The 20,441-nt window shown below is 34.1% G+C and overlaps 1 protein-coding gene across 8 annotated transcripts in view; it reads left to right on the top strand.

Moving 5' to 3' along the window:
- The window catches only part of LOC123693445 (tropomodulin-1), a 66,599-nt gene that overhangs the window by 2,430 nt on the left and 43,728 nt on the right, over nt 1–20,441 (top strand). For 3 of the 8 annotated variants that reach the window (XM_045638547.1, XM_045638544.1, XM_045638546.1), the window contains exon 1: nt 19,414–19,742. The exons of 1 other annotated variant lie outside the window; for it this stretch is intronic. In XM_045638547.1, coding sequence (XP_045494503.1) covers nt 19,617–19,742 — 126 coding nt within the window. In that variant the 5' untranslated portion in view covers nt 19,414–19,616. Of the gene's footprint in view, nt 1–19,412; nt 19,743–20,441 lie in introns of those variants that run through there. 4 more of the 8 variants (XM_045638543.1, XM_045638542.1, XM_045638549.1 and 1 more) reach the window with 3 other exon arrangements.

Genomic DNA, 20,441 nt, shown 5'->3' on the forward strand with positions numbered 1-20,441 from the left:
TAACTCATAATATTACACAGATACACACTAAATCACACTACTATCTTATTGCATTAAAACAAATGCATGTATGTAATCATGTAAACAATGCATGTCGATATCAACCAAATATGTAGTGGTAAAGGCGTATAAGATCTGAACCAAGTAGGTAAACCATATTTCGAACGAATCATCATATTATTATCTCTATACTACTAGATATTACATTATATAATGATATGGTTCTCGATTTAGGTAAAATAATATCAAATAGAAATAAATTTAATAATCTGTGATCATGGTCAATATTTTCTACATACATTCATCTAATTTTTATTTTTTAGTACCTAGGTACATATTTCATTTTAACTTACTTCATTTCTTTGCATTTATTGCACTAATTATGTTTATAACAGCCATATGTTTTGCAATTTACGGCTTTTTTATTAAATTAAAAAAAGCAAAACAACGTTTAAGTATCCAATAAAACTTTTTAAAGTTTTCCTTTCCTTTGAGTGTCGAATATACGTTATAACGAAGGGTTTTTAGTGATACAATTAAGTTAAAAGACGACAAAGACACGAGAACATGACCTGATACATTTTCTTGAAACGGATTAACGAGTTTACCAGGCCATTGAGGTTTTGCCAAATGTTTCCTTTCCAAAACAGTCGTACACATTTTGTTAATCTCTCACAAAGTATTTTAAAGGTATTTTCTGAAAAGTTTTGGTAAATGTCTATGAAATATGTTATAAGCTGCAGTGTGCACTGAATCTTCATCAAAAATCAACTGCATATACACATTTTAAGGATTTTTACTACTACTTTATGTAGATAATACCTTTATATTACCGTTAAAATATACACATATTAATTGTTGTTTGTTTTAATAACTATAATAATACTAGCTTACCGCCCGCGGCTTCGCCCGCTTTCTCTTAAACGATTTGAAATTTAAACTATCCTATCTCTCAAGTTGGATCGAACTGCACATAGTGTGCGAATTTCATTATAATCGGTTATGTGGTTTAGGAGTCCATTGAAGACAAACATTGTGACACGAGATTTATATATATTAGAAAAAAAGAAGATTCACATTCACCAGTTTGACAACCTTCATGAACATAAGAATCTAAGACATAAAGTTAATAGTAAAACGGAAGTTTGGCTAGACCTTTTTTGTATCCAAAGCAGGAGTAAATAGAAATGCTATTCATAGTTACACTTATACGTAAATTCATTATGTAAACAATAAATAGGTACCTAAGTACCAAAATGACGAAATTTTGCGACGTATTTATATAATCTAATCACTAAATAAGACTTTTTTATTGTAATGAACAAAAACATGGTTACCATGTTTCCAAGGAGATATCACAGAACATTAGGTAGTTCGTAGATGTCGTAATGTTACCTTGAGGAACTATTGACGTCTTTGATTTGTTTTGGTGTGAATCGTCATCTGGAAGAAAACTATGTAGAGCTGATATTAATATGTACACATAAATTGCAATGTTTCATATACTTATGGTGTTTGTTGTGAAACGTGTTCAAGTCTTTGTACACAGTTACCTATATTAATAAATTGTTGTAGAATTAGAAATAATAAGACAAGATAGTCTTCAATAGCACTAATCTTCAATCATAGAGTAGTTTACAGTACGAATACTATAATATTATAGTTTAATGACCATAAATCAGTCCGTACGTAAATAAAACGGTGCATTACAGTCCAAATAAGGGTGTACGTGCGCTGTTCCGTTCCTCGAATCAAACGCGCAAAACCCACAAGTTGAACAACTGCTCGGGAAGCCTGCCAAAGTGCGATTTTACCTAATTGACTAGCAGAAGCACAACATCCCATCCGTTTGATCGCACTCCAGAGATCACTGCTAACACAGGAATAACACCGTGTAAATTTCATTATTCTATGAACGCGCCGCTTTATTCTGCTGCACTTTACGTCAATTTTGACAGTTAATTAGTGGGGAAATTGCGCTGGAAAATAAATTATGTGAGACACACTTTTTATAATAATATCAATCATGATTCGTGTTAGTTCGACAACCGATCACCATGGCGTCAAGTCGCGGAAGCAACGCAACGCACTGTTGGTTTGCGAGCGCGAAAATGGAACGCAGCGGATATAATTAAAACTGGACGGACACACTGGCGGGGAATTAACACGCGAATTCGGTCAACTATCGAACATTGAACGATCGCTTTTTCTAGACAGATTTTATTGTTGGTCAATACCCTGGGTTTGCAAAGATGAGACTAAAGTGTTGGTTTTGGCAGCATTGGAAAACTGGATTGTTGTATATCAGCCATTTATTACTTACGTAAATAAAATCTGACATGAATATAGATTAAACGTTATTTTAAGCAGGAATGGTTTAGCTCAGTAAATAGTCCATTTTCTGTTAAAGTTTTCGTTTATAAAATTATACCTAATTAAATATTTTGTTAATACCTTGTGGCAGCAGAAATACTTACATCGTCTCTGAATATATCAAATGTCCATCTATCACGGTTCATGAGATACAGCCTGCTGACATTCGGATTTACAGACAGAAAGCGAAGTCTTTGTAACTGGGTCCCATTTTTTAACCTTTTCAGTTTTCCTACAAGACAGGAAAATAGCATTCATTATCGATGATTTTATGTACCTATATACATTATACAATCAATTTTGAAAACATAGAGTTCCAAAAGCAATAAAAAAAACCATATCTATTGCTTTCGATTGAGTATCAATAAAATTCAGACTGATCACAGATATGCACAGGGAATATTCCGAAGGTCATGTTATACGTGCATTGCGCTCGTTCACTATGAATTTACGTTCCTTGTTACGTAGAGTCTAGAGACGTTACTTGTCTATGAAAATGTCATTTGAATATTTTTAACCGCCATTTCTAGTTGTAACTACGTAGTTTCTAAGCGTAGTTTAATGAGATTGGACAGGTAACATCTGAATGTTTACAAAACAAAACAATATTGCCAAGCAAAATTATATTAACTATTAAATTAAAGATTTAATGAATATAAGACGATACACAAGTCGTTTATTTACTTTGTACTTTGATTATTGTTCCTTGAATTTATATTTTTTGGTTTTTATGGCATTCAAATGCTTTATAAATATAAATTTATAAAGAATAGAAAAAATTCGATCACGAGGCGGGACTCGAACCCGCATCCTTCGCGCCATTCCGGGGCGGATGCCTAACCAACTCAGCCACTCGTGACCCGCCCGAGTAATCGAATTTATTCTATCCTTTCAGTTTTATGTGTCTTAAGGGACACACCGCGCGCCATCTATTGAGATGATTTAACAACCATCTCAACCAATATGAAGCACTTTTCAGTGAATACAATATTGTAACGATGGAACACGACCTTTTCTTGAATTTATATTTTTTGGTTTTTATGGCATTCAAATGCTTTATAAATATAAATTTATAAAGAATAGAAAAAATTCGATCACGAGGCGGGACTCGAACCCGCATCCTTCGCGCCATTCCGGGGCGGATGCCTAACCAACTCAGCCACTCGTGACCCGCCCGAGTAATCGAATTTATTCTATCCTTTCAGTTTTATGTGTCTTAAGGGACACACCGCGCGCCATCTATTGAGATGATTTAACAACCATCTCAACCAATATGAAGCACTTTTCAGTGAATACAATATTGTAACGATGGAACACGACCTTTTCTTGAATTTATATTTTTTGGTTTTTATGGCATTCAAATGCTTTATAAATATAAATTTATAAAGAATAGAAAAAATTCGATCACGAGGCGGGACTCGAACCCGCATCCTTCGCGCCATTCCGGGGCGGATGCCTAACCAACTCAGCCACTCGTGACCCGCCCGAGTAATCGAATTTATTCTATCCTTTCAGTTTTATGTGTCTTAAGGGACACACCGCGCGCCATCTATTGAGATGATTTAACAACCATCTCAACCAATATGAAGCACTTTTCAGTGAATACAATATTGTAACGATGGAACACGACCTTTTCTTGAATTTATATTTTTTGGTTTTTATGGCATTCAAATGCTTTATAAATATAAATTTATAAAGAATAGAAAAAATTCGATCACGAGGCGGGACTCGAACCCGCATCCTTCGCGCCATTCCGGGGCGGATGCCTAACCAACTCAGCCACTCGTGACCCGCCCGAGTAATCGAATTTATTCTATCCTTTCAGTTTTATGTGTCTTAAGGGACACACCGCGCGCCATCTATTGAGATGATTTAACAACCATCTCAACCAATATGAAGCACTTTTCAGTGAATACAATATTGTAACGATGGAACACGACCTTTTCTTGAATTTATATTTTTTTTTTTATATTTTATTTTTTTATATTTTATATTTTATTTTTATAAATTTATATTTATAAAGCATTTGAATGCCATAAAAACCAAAAAATATAAATTCAAGAAAAGGTCGTGTTCCATCGTTACAATATTGTATTCACTGAAAAGTGCTTCATATTGGTTGAGATGGTTGTTAAATCATCTCAATAGATGGCGCGCGGTGTGTCCCTTAAGACACATAAAACTGAAAGGATAGAATAAATTCGATTACTCGGGCGGGTCACGAGTGGCTGAGTTGGTTAGGCATCCGCCCCGGAATGGCGCGAAGGATGCGGGTTCGAGTCCCGCCTCGTGATCGAATTTTTTCTATTCTTTATAAATTTATATTTATTGTTCCTTTTTTATCGAAGATTGTGTGCATGAACAAAACATATTTGCAATGTTTCATTCTCATATTTTATTGGGATGCTATTTGAAGATCAATTTACAATACCAAACGACCAATAACACATGCATGCATTTTACATCTATTTCATTGGCCAATTTACGGACAAGTAGGTAACCAGCCTTCTGTTTCCTGGCATTTTTTTCCCAAATGGAATTCTGATCATTGAGTCTCCTTGTTTCAGTTGCATTTAAGCATGATGTAAAAAGACATAAACTACTAATTATAATTTGACAAATATCTAGACTTTAATGAGCTAGCTGCTATTTAGGTTTATGATTTCATCGTTACTGACACTTACAAATTAATACAAATTAGTTTATATTTGTGAGTGATACATTGAGAGATAATTATCATGAATATTCAGTTAAAGATTAATAAAAGTCCTTTTCTCTCAATATTTAAATACTCACTCTAAAACATAGACAAGAACACACGATTCTTCCTCAAATCTCATTATAGAGTCTTTGGTAGAGCTTTGAACAAAACAAAATAACCAAAGTATTCTTATTCTTAATTATTATAAAGCCAAACATTTAAAAAGATAATACTTAATTACAAACTGTCTACAACATTAAAAATACTTTCTTGTTTTAACCGATGTCCACAAAAATTAGAGAGACTGAGATAACCTTATTAAGCCTTATTTTAAAATAAAACAACAAGTCATGTAATACTGCAGCACAAAATAAAATATATTACTATGTAAAATATATTTTATTTAAAGACTTGATTATAAAGTATATATTTTATTACACACTAGCTTCCGCCCGCGACTCCGTCCGCGCGGATGTCGGTCTTTGCGTGGATGGTTTATTTCTCCATTTTGAGTAACTCGGACAATGACATCTTATAAATATCTATTGGACCCAAATACGGCTAGGTCTATAATAATACGCAACGCGCAACGTGTGTTCGCGGTACCTACTAGGTACAGAACAACGTCTTTGGATAACTGAAAAATTGAGATTAATTTTTTTTCTACGTATTTTTCCAGGATAAAAAGTATCCTATTTTACGCCCAGGATAATAAGGTATAATTATACCAAGTTTCATCGAAATCGAACCGGTAGTTTTCACGTGATGTCTTCACATACAGACAGACAGACAGACAGACAGACAGACAGACAGACAGACAGACAGACAGACAGACAAAAATTTTTTTAATCACATATTTGGGTTTGGTATCGATCCAGTAACACCCCCTGCTAGTTATTTTTTCAATATTTTCAATGTACAGAATTGACCCTTCTACAGATTTATTATATGTATAGATTAAAGTGAAATTGTACCTACTTTTTAAAAACTGTAAACAACTTATAAAATGTTAATAGGTTTCTTGACACCGAAAAGTTCAAATAGTTTTCAGGTTGAAATAATAGGTACTTTATTATTGTAATTGAAATATATCAAGTAGGTACTCATTAAATATAATATGCAACGGTAAATTGAAAAGCTTCTACGATTTCCTTACACAACTTTGTATTCGTCTTCCTTAGTTGTTATACTTCATTACTTTCATCTATCTCGATAATTCAATAAAAAACAGATGGATTCTGAGGAATAGTACCTAGTACCTACTGATTGTCAGTCAAGATAATCAATTCACAATAATTCCAAAAGTTTTGGGACGACAATAAATCTCATTTTGCAACCTTGTCCGCTCACTTGACCGAAGTTTGAAAACTTTTGGAATTATTGTTAAATTATCGATGTCGAATGTCGATGTATAGAGTCTGTTTTTAATAAGTGAATAGCTAAACAACAAGCATACAACATCCAAAGAAAAAACGTGGAAAATTCATTGAAAGACAAAGACGTAGGTAATAAACAAAGCTTAGGGTTAAAAACATGTTAAAAACATTTCGAACTAAAAATAAATTTCTTTACGTCACGACTTTATGTTAAAAGATAAAGATAATTAAATTATCGCAAGTTCAACGTGTATGTAAAGACTAAAGTTTTTCTTTGTTACTTAGTACCTATTCGTAAAATTGTGATTGAAAAGATTTTCTAATTACATTGTTTTCTTTTTCAAACTTAATTAGATTTGTCTTTCTATTTTACAAACTAATGCTGTATAAACGCATTCAGGGAATCATTCCTCTCTAAACCAATTGCTGCTAACTAAAGCTCCTATAATAAGATCTTACGCGAGTAAAATTATGCAACTTATCGTTTGTTTTTTGTTTATGAGCGACTTTTGTCGCACTGAGTGAAAATGAAAAACATATCGCGCACAGAAATAGCGCGTCGCGACGCCCGCGCGCCAATGTCGAGGTGATCACTGCATTGTCTGTGTTCTCTTCTATGATTATTTCATTTTACTGAGATATAAAGGGTTTTGCTCTATGAGTATATAATTTTATTTTACTTAGTATCTGAGCATCTTTATAACTTTATTCTATATGCTTTATCTCAGTAACATGAAACTTTGAGTTTATAATTTCATCTTACTGAGATAGGTATTACGGACTAGTTACTAGACTATGTATAATTTTCTTTCTTCTATGAGTTTATAATGCCATTTTACTCAAACACTACGGTCTGTTTAGCGTATTTTGTCTTCTACGAGTTAAAATGTTAGACTTTAGAGAATATTTCGTTGAACTAAAAATTACCCGTACAAACTCCAGCAGCAGTCAACGTCATTCCTTTTCAAACAAAATATGCATTACAGTTTAAGGTGAAATTGTATGGGGCTATTGCACTTTTTGAGGAGACGAAGCCGCGCGGAGAGCAAGATCGCGCTAATATTATTATTTATACCAACAATAAAATTATACACAAAATTACATCCAAGTTCAAAATGGGTAGACACATTCAACAACTAAAAAAGTATTTTATATGGGAATATTTGTCCAGTCCATTAAAACTATTCAAACAACTGAGTAATATAAAAATGTTTGAGTAATATAATAATTTTGTGTATAATGTATAACATCTTGCGTACCTACTGTAAACTAAAAATAAGTCTTTCTGAGGAGTTAATGAAATTAGTTGGATTAGAGTAGATAGGTATTATTTTACTAAGAGTCGGCTTTGTATAATTCCATTAATTATCTACTTACTGTAACTAATCTAATTCGGCTCTACATAACGTTTGTATTCAGATATAAGCTTTTTTTTCAAAGAATGTAACAAAATTATTATAATGTAGATATACTTGTGTTTTGTCTATTTGGTTACCAAAAAGTTAAAAAATAATTATTTCGTTACAGTACCTACTTGTAAATGTAAAACACTTGTATAGCCATTAGCCATGGTACAATTTTTTCTTAAAACTCTGTATTTCAAACTAGATGAAATGAGTCGTGAAAACATTTCGCTTTCATATACATATTCAACAACATTCACACACATTCACAAAAGCTATGTCTCAAAATATGAAACTGTACAAATGAACAGCCCCTTGCGGTCATTGACTCATGAGTCATGACTAACCCCACGGCACCCACATGGCTTCAAACTGACGATAATCTATAAATACAACTTAATATCTGGCGAAAATAGAGCAATCTTCACTTCTTATAAAAACGACATGTTTTTAATTTCTTGTCAACATTTAGAGCAACGCCCGAAAGTTATTTATGATATGTATAAAAATATTTACGCTAATGTGCGTTCAATGTTTTAGATTGGATAATTTGCGAATTGATCTTCATTATAATAATTGATGGCTTTATTTTGATTATTATAGAACAAAGAGAACCCCTAAATTAATAAGTAAATTTTCGAAGCTTTTGATACCTACTTTTAGAAGTACATAATACGAATATAATTAATAGAAATAACCTATGCCTTTAAATTTCATACGTTTCCGATATAAAAATCTACACGTATAATCTTGATTGTTGATCCTTTTGTCAGAAATCAGCAAAAGTTCTAGTCTCTCTGGATCGTAATAATGAACACTGAAAATGTTGGTAAATGGTAATAATATTTCGGGATGAGTTTTTGAAGTCAATTGATTTGAAGAACCTTGTTACAGTAGGTACGTTATTATTAATAACTCAATATGAAATGGAATAATTTTAACTTCATATACTGCAGAAATTACCTATTTATTTTATAGCAATCTCAACAATCTTTAAACTTTACCGCAGTTTATTATAATTGTCACTCAAAAGTCTTTGTTCTCTTTGAAATTTTACAGCGACACTGTGAATATGAAATGGTAAGCACACATTGCTGAAACAATTTAATGTGCGACCCAAATGCAGGCGGGATTAATGAGTCAGCGAGGTCGGCCAATGGACTTTTTTGTTAATACAACATTAACAGAATGACAAATCGCTTCGAATAACTGTGGAATAACTCTACTCACAATGCCAATTGTGATTCATATTTCAATTTCATGTTATCTTTTTCAAGTGATGCATGCAAAGCAATTTCTAAGATGTGCTCGATTTTGTAATGAACTACGCACTTGGCTTCATAATATGGGCACGTATAGAGTAACAATGAGATTTGAGATTATCCTGTATGCGATTATGGTCACCCTTTACAACCGAAGAAAACATCAACGCATGAAATCGTTACATAGAGATGTAAATGCATTTCAGAGTAAAAGTTCAGTTGTTTTGCTCTTAACTGTTTTTAAACTGGACCACTAAATTTTTACTTATTTCATAATATTTCCATAAATAGCAGTTGGCCAGCGTAGGTAATCGATAATGGACGAAAGTACGCCTGTCTCCCTGTAGTGAATTTCGGTTAGGCTGAAAATGTATCTTGTTATGAAATTGTTAATTTTCACGTCATTTTAAGTAGATACCTATTCACTTTTGTATGAATAAAGGTACTTTATTCCTGAAATTTGCAATCACATTTTTCACACGAATAAGCAAACCTTTCATAGGATTAGAAATTCACGCACTCATACAATTGTATCCATAAATTTTCTTCTGACAATAAATACTGACACATCAGTTTTAGATTGACCAAAACAGTGATTGGTACATGTTTAATTTACATGATCAAGTGGCCGCGGTACCGTAGCGACAAAAACAGGATGTACAACAATACATTTTGTTTGTGTTACCTTTGTTTTAACTGGACTATCATTACGCGCTGAAAGGTTTATAGACCGCTGCGTTTGAGAACTATTAAAGGCCTATTTATAATCTACGGCAATCTATTTCGATATATTGCATAATGCGACAACAGGGACCAATTAGCTATTAATTATGCGAGCGTTTCTGCGCCCACTCAACTGTCCGTCACATTACAGTCACATTTGAGATGTTGCGAAATGTGTAAGCTCATTCAATAAACTAAATTGACGTATCATAAATAATAGTACCCAGCGGTACGAATCAAGCATGTAATGCAGTTACTACCTAACTGCTTTGCAGTGCAAATATCATTGGTCTCTCGTTGACTTTTTCATGCAAACATAATAACATTCGAAGTTATACTGTATGAGCTTACTTAGATAATGAATCACCAAATCTTTTGGTGTTTCAAATACAAACACGTTAATATTGTATAGTGTCAGTATAGTTAAAAGACGAAGAAGTTACAATGTTTACTAATTTCATGTTATCCACAAATCACATTGAATCTATTTAAATTTCACCATTGAACTTTTAATATGTATTGTAGTAACAGCTCTACATTTCAACATTGTAGGCATTTCTGTCGCTAATGATAGCCAATAATTTGTAAGTGTTAAGGTTACCGTCATTTACAAGGATTTTCCCTTCTCCATGCATCGATTACATTACTTCCTAGTCGAAGATTCTTTGGCATGGTTCTGTTCGGCCCACACTGTGACGAATCTATGTATATTTCACGAAAGCACAACTCATTATGACGCGGTAACCTACGTGTCACATACGTTTTGTTAATTACACATCGCTTTTAAAGTTCAACACTCATTGTTATATTAGTTTTTTGCATCCCACTTTTACACCTACAGACAAAGAACAATATATTATTTAAATGTCATGATTCTTTATAAGGATTTCAATAATGCATAAAGCTCTTACTTTCAGTAGATGCAACTTGTACCTGCATATATAAAGGACCTCTGTTATTCATTACATTATAAGCAATATGTTTAAGAGAAATTAATGAAAACATTCCTAATTAAAAATAACATAGGTATATAAACTTATATCTGAGTACAATGATGGAAAACGTGATCAATTAGACGTGATCGGGTTTCAATGAAGGGAAAAACTTTACCGTATCTACTTGTAATTCTAAACAGTTACTTTCTCTCGCTTCATTTACATATAATACAGGAATCACATCACGACTGAGACAATACAATAGACATGTTAATTGCATTATAATTTATAAACGACTTTTGCTATTTTCTATTGTGCAACTTTAATTTGTTACCACGGTGGATTCACTTTTTATATTGATGAACTTATTTTAAAACAAAACTAACGCTCTCGTATTTAGTATTGTATTTATATTGTAATAATAATATAATCTATGGGCGTAGGGATCAGAAGCGTAGCGTGCCTTGGCGGGGCCCCGTATAAAAATCTGTTTGGGGGCCCTTAGGAAGGGTAAAGATTTCTCTTCTTTTCTGGGAAGTTTTTAGTAATTTTTGCTTACGCACGTTGGGGGCACCCTTGCCGCGGGGGCCCCGTATAATTGATACGGCAGATACGGCGGTAGCTACGCCCCTGGTAGGGATGTGACGACCCCATCGCCCACGGTTGGAATATCTGTTGTCTACGTGACAACAGATATTCCACCCGTGCAATCAGTCAACCCGCAGGACACCTTGTGGCGGGGTGTCGGGGAGTAGCGACCCCGCGGGAACCGAGTGCTCCCGGGGGAGGCCCTTGTCTTCATCTCCGGCTTGCCTTCACCGGCCGGTCGGAGTGAAGCCTGACGAGGACAGGACCCCCACCTCTGGCTTGCCTTAACCGGCCGGCCAGAGTGGAGCGAGTCGCGAGAGCTTTTAGCTCGAAGGGTGGATGCGAAGCGTAAGTGGCGAGTGGGCACGTGATGCTGGACCCTCAGGGAGCGCGTGATCGGAGTTTAAAGTCCAGGGACGCCTCTCCACCCTTAGCTGCTCACAATATGTAGCCCCCTTGTCGCACTATTGCAGCGACTTATTTCGGGGGCCCATACAGTGAGAGGGCGAGTCACCACCTGCCAACATATTTTTACTTTGTTTTAGTAGAAAGGCAGGTGCCATAGTTTCCCATAGTCCCCAACACCAGTCCATTTAGCATCCCAATCCATAGCCCAATTATTAAATTTCCATACCCTGCAATAGTCCTACATCGGCCGCGGACTGCCTAGGGCTGTATCTCTATAGTGCAGTCATGGGCAGGCTGCGGCTGGTGTCCCATAACACATTAAAATTCTCGAAAGGGCCTCTGCGTGTTGGATCCGTGTCCCCACGTAAGCCTTCCAAAGATCCGGGTACCGTCCTTCTGGTGGTACCCGAGTATTATGGAAATGAGAAATATAATCTATGACAAGGAAAATATATCTACCTAGTAGAATATTAGTTTTTTGATTGTACCGATAATAGTGGCCTTTTATTTTTTAAACCATGTTAAATTCTAACAGATTATAAATAACAGCATTCTTGGAAGGTGGGTTACACTGGTTACACTTGAGTCGTGGGAATAAAGAACATGAGATTAGAAATACCTTTTTTCATTGTTAAAGCCATAATGACTCATACTTTTGCAGTCACAACCCTTGCATTGTCGATGTTTACAGAAAATGGTAATCTTGATGCACATGCAAGCACGAATGAAAATATACATACATATAATATTAGTGAATCGTGAGTCGTGACGTTTGATAGATGGCGACAAAGGTTATTGGCACTTGGCAAGATATTGTTTCCGATAATCGATTTGCCCTTTACGCAATGTGTGCAATGGTGTTGAAAACTCTTGTTTTAGTTTATTGTTTGATTATATTGGTGTCGTTGGAATATCAGGATTTTATATCAGCAATATTGATTGGTTTTTAGTTGGGGTGTATGGCTAATTTTGCCTTCTTTAAAGGTATATGGTTATTTCAATTGACGAAAAGGGTAATCATAGATATTACTTAATTTAACACTTTTATATAGTTAACTACTACTTATAGAATAAAAACATGAACAACTTAAAAAAACAACTAAAGTAGAGTTAAACAACTCTACCATACAACTTGCTAAATATTATAAATATCTACTCCAAAAAAGCTCAAAATAATGAAACTTAGATTCAATTACCCGCCTTTACGATAGATGTCGCTAGTTGCACTGCGTTCACAACAAAAGCTTACGCAAGCGAAGTTTGCGGATTGAGTCATAGAAATAATAATAATTCTTCATTCAGACGCGGCTGAACAGTGAAACAGTAAGCCAAGGTTATTTCAATACTTTATCAACGTTTAAAAAAAGTAGGTAAATTTTTTTTAATTTATTTTTAGACGAAAACTTGGTGTAGTACCGAGAAGTAAGCTTGTAAATCAAAACAATTGTAGTTACAAATTATCTACGAATAAAAAATAATAATATTAAGTATTACATTCTGTAAACTGAAATCCCGTGCCATAGCGGGCGGGTTCTTGTAAACAAGAAAACGAGCAATCATTGCATTTCCAAATGATTCATACTAGAGCGCCAAGCCAACAACTGTAAAGATAATTATATACAAGGATACCCGTTTGGTGACGATTATTTACTTCCTATTTGTCGTAAATAGACGTGGCGTGGCGGCGCATGATATGTGCTCCGGCACTTGCATTAATAAATAATATCTGCACTCTCGTGCACTAGATAAACGAGATTTTAAAACGCATTAAATTAATGAAAATAATTAATTGTTTCATAGAACATATTTATGCAGCAGCAACGTAATATATTTCTCTTCGCATTACCTAGAATATGATAGGTTTATTAGGTACGTGTTTGGAATTTTGGCAAATGCTTCATAGGTATTTCTTTTCAAGTCGTTAGAAACACCAGCATGTGTATGTGTAACTCGCTTATAAAAATAATATAATATATTATATTAATATACATAGGTAAAATAGGTACCTTGCGTAACTATGGGAAAATCCGGAAATTTCGTTTATTTTTTTTAAAAGCTCATTGATGACAAATGACTTGTAGGTTTTAACTTGTAAGTACATGTGGTTGTACACCGTAGATTTAGATTTAAGATTCAGATACCTATTTTATTTTAAAAAAGGCCTTTTCATTCCAATAATATTGTGACAATTGACAATGACGTATGTAGGTAGGTACTTAGGTACCAAGTACTTACCTATAATTGAAATTGGCACACTCATTATTATCACATCACAGTCGTTTGTGTCATTGTAAAGGAATTATAAAAATTCCAATTAAAAATAATAAAAAATACTTTCCCTTTTTGAAATAAATTATGGCGCTTAAACAAATGTCAAAATTATTTCTAAAAACATAAAGAATGTCTTTAAAGTGTCACAGAAAACAATTTTTTGTGATTTGTGAATTAGAAAGCGTGTCTTTAGGTATCTTTACTTGGTCTTTACAATAATTTATGACAGAGAATTCATAACCCTATAATATGAAATCGTTTATGGAATGTGATGAACTTACTCGCGAGCATTGTAGGTACCTACTTGCATCCAAAATTCCAAATGTGTTTTGAATGATAATAATATATCAGAGCTATCATAAGTATAAAAAAGCAATTAACTGCAATGTAGAGATTAAAAAATCCGGAAATAGGATGATTAAAGAACTACATAGATATTTATTTATTTTCAAAATCATACCATTACATAATTGTAAACATGCCAGATCTCTAAAACGATCTGAATTTTGAACCTTAATCATTTATTTTTAGAACTCAATGTCATTTCAATTTAATGGTTTCATACGCGTTCCTACAACTATTTCCTCTTATTATAAGTGTTAACTGTGAATCCCATAAAAATGACATAAAGCACCGATATTTTCATTCGTTTATTTTGTTCCGGTCATTTTTGACCTACAAAAATGTACCTAATTGAGAACGTAGCAAAAAGATAGTTCTCGATCCCAAGAGGAATACAAATTTCTGGCTTGGTTAGTTTCCATGGAAGAGAAATCTTGTTAATACTTGCTAGGTATAATAAAAATAAACATACCTAGTTGTTAGTAATAGAACAAACATAGATTTTAGATACTACTTTCGCTAAAACATTTAAAGAACAATTAAATTAAATGATAGGTATCTATAATTTATTATTTACCAACAAAGATGTTATTCAATTATCTAAAAGTAAAATAATGTTGTGGCTAAGAGCAATGAAGGCTTTGCGGTCAATGCCTCTGACTTCAATATAAAAGTCAAGGATTAGACAAGTGTGCCAAAAATAATAAAAATTTTCCATTAATCCATACATTATTCAATTCTCCATTGCTTCGATTGTTATTGAAAAACATCGTGATGATACTTATGAATTTCCTAAAACCAAAATTTTGAAACCATTCATACCTATATCTTAAAACACTGTGGTGGATGTTGGCTTCAACCGTTATTTACTTTTGTTTTTCTTTATTATTGTCAAGCGCGGATCCAGGGGGGGGGTCACGGGGTCATGACCCCCCCCTGGGCTAGGTCCACGACCTAAGTGGACTACTAATTTAATATTACCTTTTTTAAATTTACAAATTGTAGTGTAAGTGTAATGGTAAAGTTGTAGGTAATTAATTTTTTACTACAATTTTTGCTGTTACACTTTTCACACAAAACCTCAATATCGAAATATCCCAGTTCGTGGATAAGACATAAAATAGCAATTTTTTTTTAATTAACAATAGAAAATTACGACAAAAATCGGCCAAGTGCGAGTCGGACTCGCGCACCGAGGGCTCCGAGCAAACCTATTTTTTTAAAAGGTTGTATCTTAAAATTTTGTTTAAAAAGGAATTTTTTTCTTTATCTGTGCTATAAGTCGTTGCTTTTAACCAAATTTCAAGACTCTGTGTTCACGGAAAGTACCTTGTAGGTTTTGATTTCCTTTCAAGTAGTTGCGAGTTATAGAATATGCGGCTCTATTTGATTTTTCTTCAGATTGCGTTGACATAGATTTTGAATTCAATAAAAGATTTAAGTTATTATAGACCTGAGTTCTGATGTGAATATCAATTTAATACATGTTCATGCGTAAAGGGATTGTAATTTTAAAAATATTTAAAAAATATATTTTTATTTAATTTAATTAAATAATTAGGGTTTTTGCAGTTATTCCTACATCTGTGCTATAAGACGATACTTTTTACTCAATTTCAAGACTCTGTGTTTACGGGACAGGGTGCTCCCTGCAGGTTGATTGATGATTCCCTTGCTAAAGTCGAAATCCTACGATCTACGGTCCCGTGATGCTGTGAAAAATTCAAACGTTTAAGCCAACGCAATCAAAAGATGCAGCTGTAAATGCTGAAATTTTTCGCAAAATTGGACACTCCCTAGGAAATCAAAACCTACAGGGTAGTTCCAGACTCAGAGTACACAGACTCATGAAATGTAGTACAATCTTATAACGCAGACTAGCTTACCGCCCGCGGCTTCGCCCGCTTTGTCTAAAACCTTATATACTATTCCTCTTGAATCACTCTATCTTTAAAAAAACCGCATAAAAATTCGTTGCGTAGTTTTAAAGATTTAATCATACAAAATGACATAGACACAGAGAATACGACGATATTAAAAAAAATTAAACTTACAACCCTGTTACTCATGAACGCTTACATGTATGAAATTGATATTCATGCCAAAAACTCAAGTCTATGATACCTTTAAGCTATAATAAAATCAAACTTATATGTCTACGAATCAGAAGATACAGCCGTAAATGACGAGAAATTTCGCAAATTTCGACATTCGCAAGGGAATCAAAACAAGGTACTTTCGTAAACTCAGAGTCTTGAAATTCGGTACAAAGCAACATCTTATTATTTAGTACAGATACAGGAATAATTGCAAAAAATATATTTTTTTTAATTACATCATATAAAGAAATATAATATTATCTTGAACAATTTTCAAGTTTGTCTGCCTGTCAAGACCCTTTTTCTCAGGAACGCGTGGAGGTTTCAATCTGAAATTTATACCGAATACTCAAATCTACGGTTCCTTGAAGCTGTGAAAAAATCAAACTTATAGCCAACGCAATCAAAAGATACAGTCGTTTATGCTGAAAATTATCGCAAAATTTCGACATTATCGCAAGGGAATCAAAACCTACACGGTGGAGTGGACTACATCCGCAGGGTTGCTGGCCACAATTGGCGGCAAAGGGCCGTCGATCGGGCTCAGTGGCGTGCATTGGAAGAGGCCTTCGTCCAGCAGTGGACGAACAAAGGCTGTTAATGTTGATGATGATGATGAATCAAAACCTATATTGTACACCTCACAGAGTCTTGAAATTTGGTTAAAAGCAGTGTCAGCACAGAATATGGAGGAAAAATTGCTAAAACATACATTTCATGCTTATCAAATTTCTCAAGTGTCGCCAGGAATAAAAACCTACAGGGTACTTCCCGTGAACACAGAATCTTGATATTTTGTAGAAAGTTACGTCCACAGAACAGTAAAAACACTGTTCTGTCTTATAGCACAGATAAAAGAAAAATTGCAAAAAGCATGAATTTAAAATTAAAAATGTTTGTACGGAACTCTTGGTTCGCGAATCCGACTCGCAATTGACCGTTTATCATACTACATATCACCACGTACTATTGACCACGACTATGTGACCCCCCCTGGCACTAAAGCTGGATCCGCCCTTGATTATTGTTTTATGAAAACATTTATTTATTTAATTAAATGATTTTTAATTCTTTCGTGATATCCAAATAATTAGTTTAACGGACACAGTTTCGCATTTGCTTTTTTACATAAATATTAGATACACACATAACACAGTCATATTAGGATTCAGTCCCTATATGATTTAAATACAATATTTATAACGACTAAACATTATATTATATTATACTAGGTTACCGCCCGCGGCTTCGCCCGCGCAGTCAAAGAAAAACCCGCATAGTTTCCGTTCCCGTGGGATTTCCGGGATTGCGTCATTTTCCCGGGATAAAAAGTAGCCTATGTCCTTTCTCGGGTATCAAAATGTCTCCATACCAAATTTCATGAAAATTGGTTGAGTAGTTTAGGCGTGATTGAGTAACAGACAGGCAGGCAGAGTTACTTTCGCATTTATAATATTATTATAGTATGGATTATAAATAAATAAATAAATAAATCATTTATTGCATAAAAACATGGTACATACAAAGATATTAAGATCAGAATTAAGGAACATTCATGTTTTTACTATAACTACATAGCATACAATAATTATTATTAATTGACAAAATGAATGAAAATGATTAGATATTTATGGTAAAAATATATATTATAACGACTAAAGATGCGTAAGTACTTGCTATCCAAACTTACTTAATACAATACTTGTAAACTTTTAATTCAATTTGTGTTTTACAGGTAAGTCACCTTGGATGATGAAAGACGTCAATGCGGAAAATGGACGCAGATCAAATCATATTAGCAACATCACGTGAGTTTTGACGACTTTGTACGAATTCTTTTTATACTCATTTTATGTCTACTAAGTCTAGAATCGTTGATTTGCTATATACCGAAGCATCTCTACCAAATTTATACAAAACACGTTAATTCTTAGTCATGCTGCAAAAAGCTTCATAAAATCGAAAGTTTAAAGGCAATATGACCCATTTACAAAAAATGGATATTAAAGATGCAACATCTCTTCCTTAATTCATTAGAGAAAATCTCATTATTAAAGCTAAGTACGTGTAGGTGAAAATGGACTTTAATAGTTTGGTATCAAAATTGATTTTCATTAAGCTTTCGCATTATTGCGAAGCGTTAGAAGAGCCGCGTTTATACTAAGTGGAAAGCTGTCGGCGCCTACGCTTTGAATGTGGATGGTAGCATACAATATATTTTATATGAAAATTATTAAGGATTTAATAAAGATTTAATAAACATGTTTATGGTGATAATTTCTCTATAGGAAAGTATAAAATAGGGATTAAAATATTCCAGATTACGGATGTAAATTTCACCATTTAATGTTGCAGATAATCAGTTAAATAATTATTATTTATGTAGGAAAAAAGAAAGATTACCACTTAAAATAGATAAGTATTTGTGGAACTATGTAATATGTTCAATAAGAAAAACCTTTCATAATGGCCAAGAACTTGGAACAAGTACGTAACAACTTGTAAATGATAACATAATAATTCATATAAGACTTTCTTACGGTACCAAAACATAAAAGCTCTACGATAAACGATTTGTCAAGAACTGAAAATTATATTTCTGTACTGATAGATCCAAAATAAACGTACAAAAGAAATTTTACTGTCTCTTTATCCATTTAACATACAACGCATACAGCAGAGACAGCGAAAACAATAACTGTCTCATAAAACTCCGAAGACCGTAACACACGTATGGGCCCTCGCGCTAAAAAAATAGCAAAACGCTGTGCGTAGCAAAATTATCATTAAGTATCAATCTAGTTTTATTTGCGTAAAGGTCGCCACGACACTTAGCTCTTTTGACTAGATCGTCCAACTAATAATAATCCCGCATGTGAAATGTTTTGGCTGGTGGTTTTTGTTCGCGGCGGTTATTTCAGTTTTCCAGTAGGATTCCGGGCAAGATCAGCTCTGGCCGTCTCCGCGGTGCAATTTAATAAAACAATCGTAAATGAAGTAACCCGTCCTAGAGTGCCCTAGAATATCGGTGGACAATTCTGACAATGGATACAAAACGATGGTGATCTAGTGCTTCTGTGAATGAGTGATTTAATGTGTGAAATTGAGTGATTGTGAAACGTTCATTTACACAAAATGACGGAGTTCTTTGGCTCTTGGAGCAACAAAGATGACGACGGCGAAGATGTTGAGGAAACAGTGGAGACTGTGGAAACGGTCACCACGACGAGGACCACGAGGAGGCAGTCACACGTCCCATCAGTAAGTCTCAATATTGGTGGCAATTCTATTCGGACCGGGCGCCCTTGATCGTGACTGCCGCAGGTGTATTTTTGCCACCACGAATTATTTAGCACCGCTCTGGTATTTAACGATAATTTTCACTTCACCTGCCTTTGATCTTGGCAAATCCTGCATCCTCTTCGAGCGGGTGATATATTCTCTCTCTAGCATCATTGTTGAGGTGTTTATTTTGGACAAGTGTAGCAGTTTGATGTCATGGACGGTGTCACTGCAAGCTTTGATATAAGCCAGAACACGGCAAGGTGAAGGCGACGTATATGTCACGAAAATCTTTTTAAAATTAAATGACGCACTGACTAACTACCTCTAAAAATACCTACAGAATCTTCTAATGTTGAATTCTGAATGTGCTCGTATACAATAATATTTTTATATCACGGGAGCATTCCAACTGTTTCTCAATGTTGTATTTTAGGAGAGAGATAAAATATGTATTAGTTAACAGTAATTATTTGCTGTTCAGCTTCACCGTCCACATATTTGTTGAAGGTTTTCTTATTTATGTTTTTGCTAGTGAGAAATGCATTCTGTATCGTTGAACTTGGATAACAGAAACATTATTTAAATGACAAATAACATAATGAACGTATGTATCCTTCTAAGAAATAAAGTAGACGATACACATGAATAAAACTTAATGATATCCGCAATAATGAA

This window comes from Colias croceus, chromosome 7 (assembly GCF_905220415.1).
Source record: "Colias croceus chromosome 7, ilColCroc2.1".
Taxonomy (NCBI): Eukaryota; Metazoa; Arthropoda; class Insecta; order Lepidoptera; family Pieridae; genus Colias; species Colias croceus.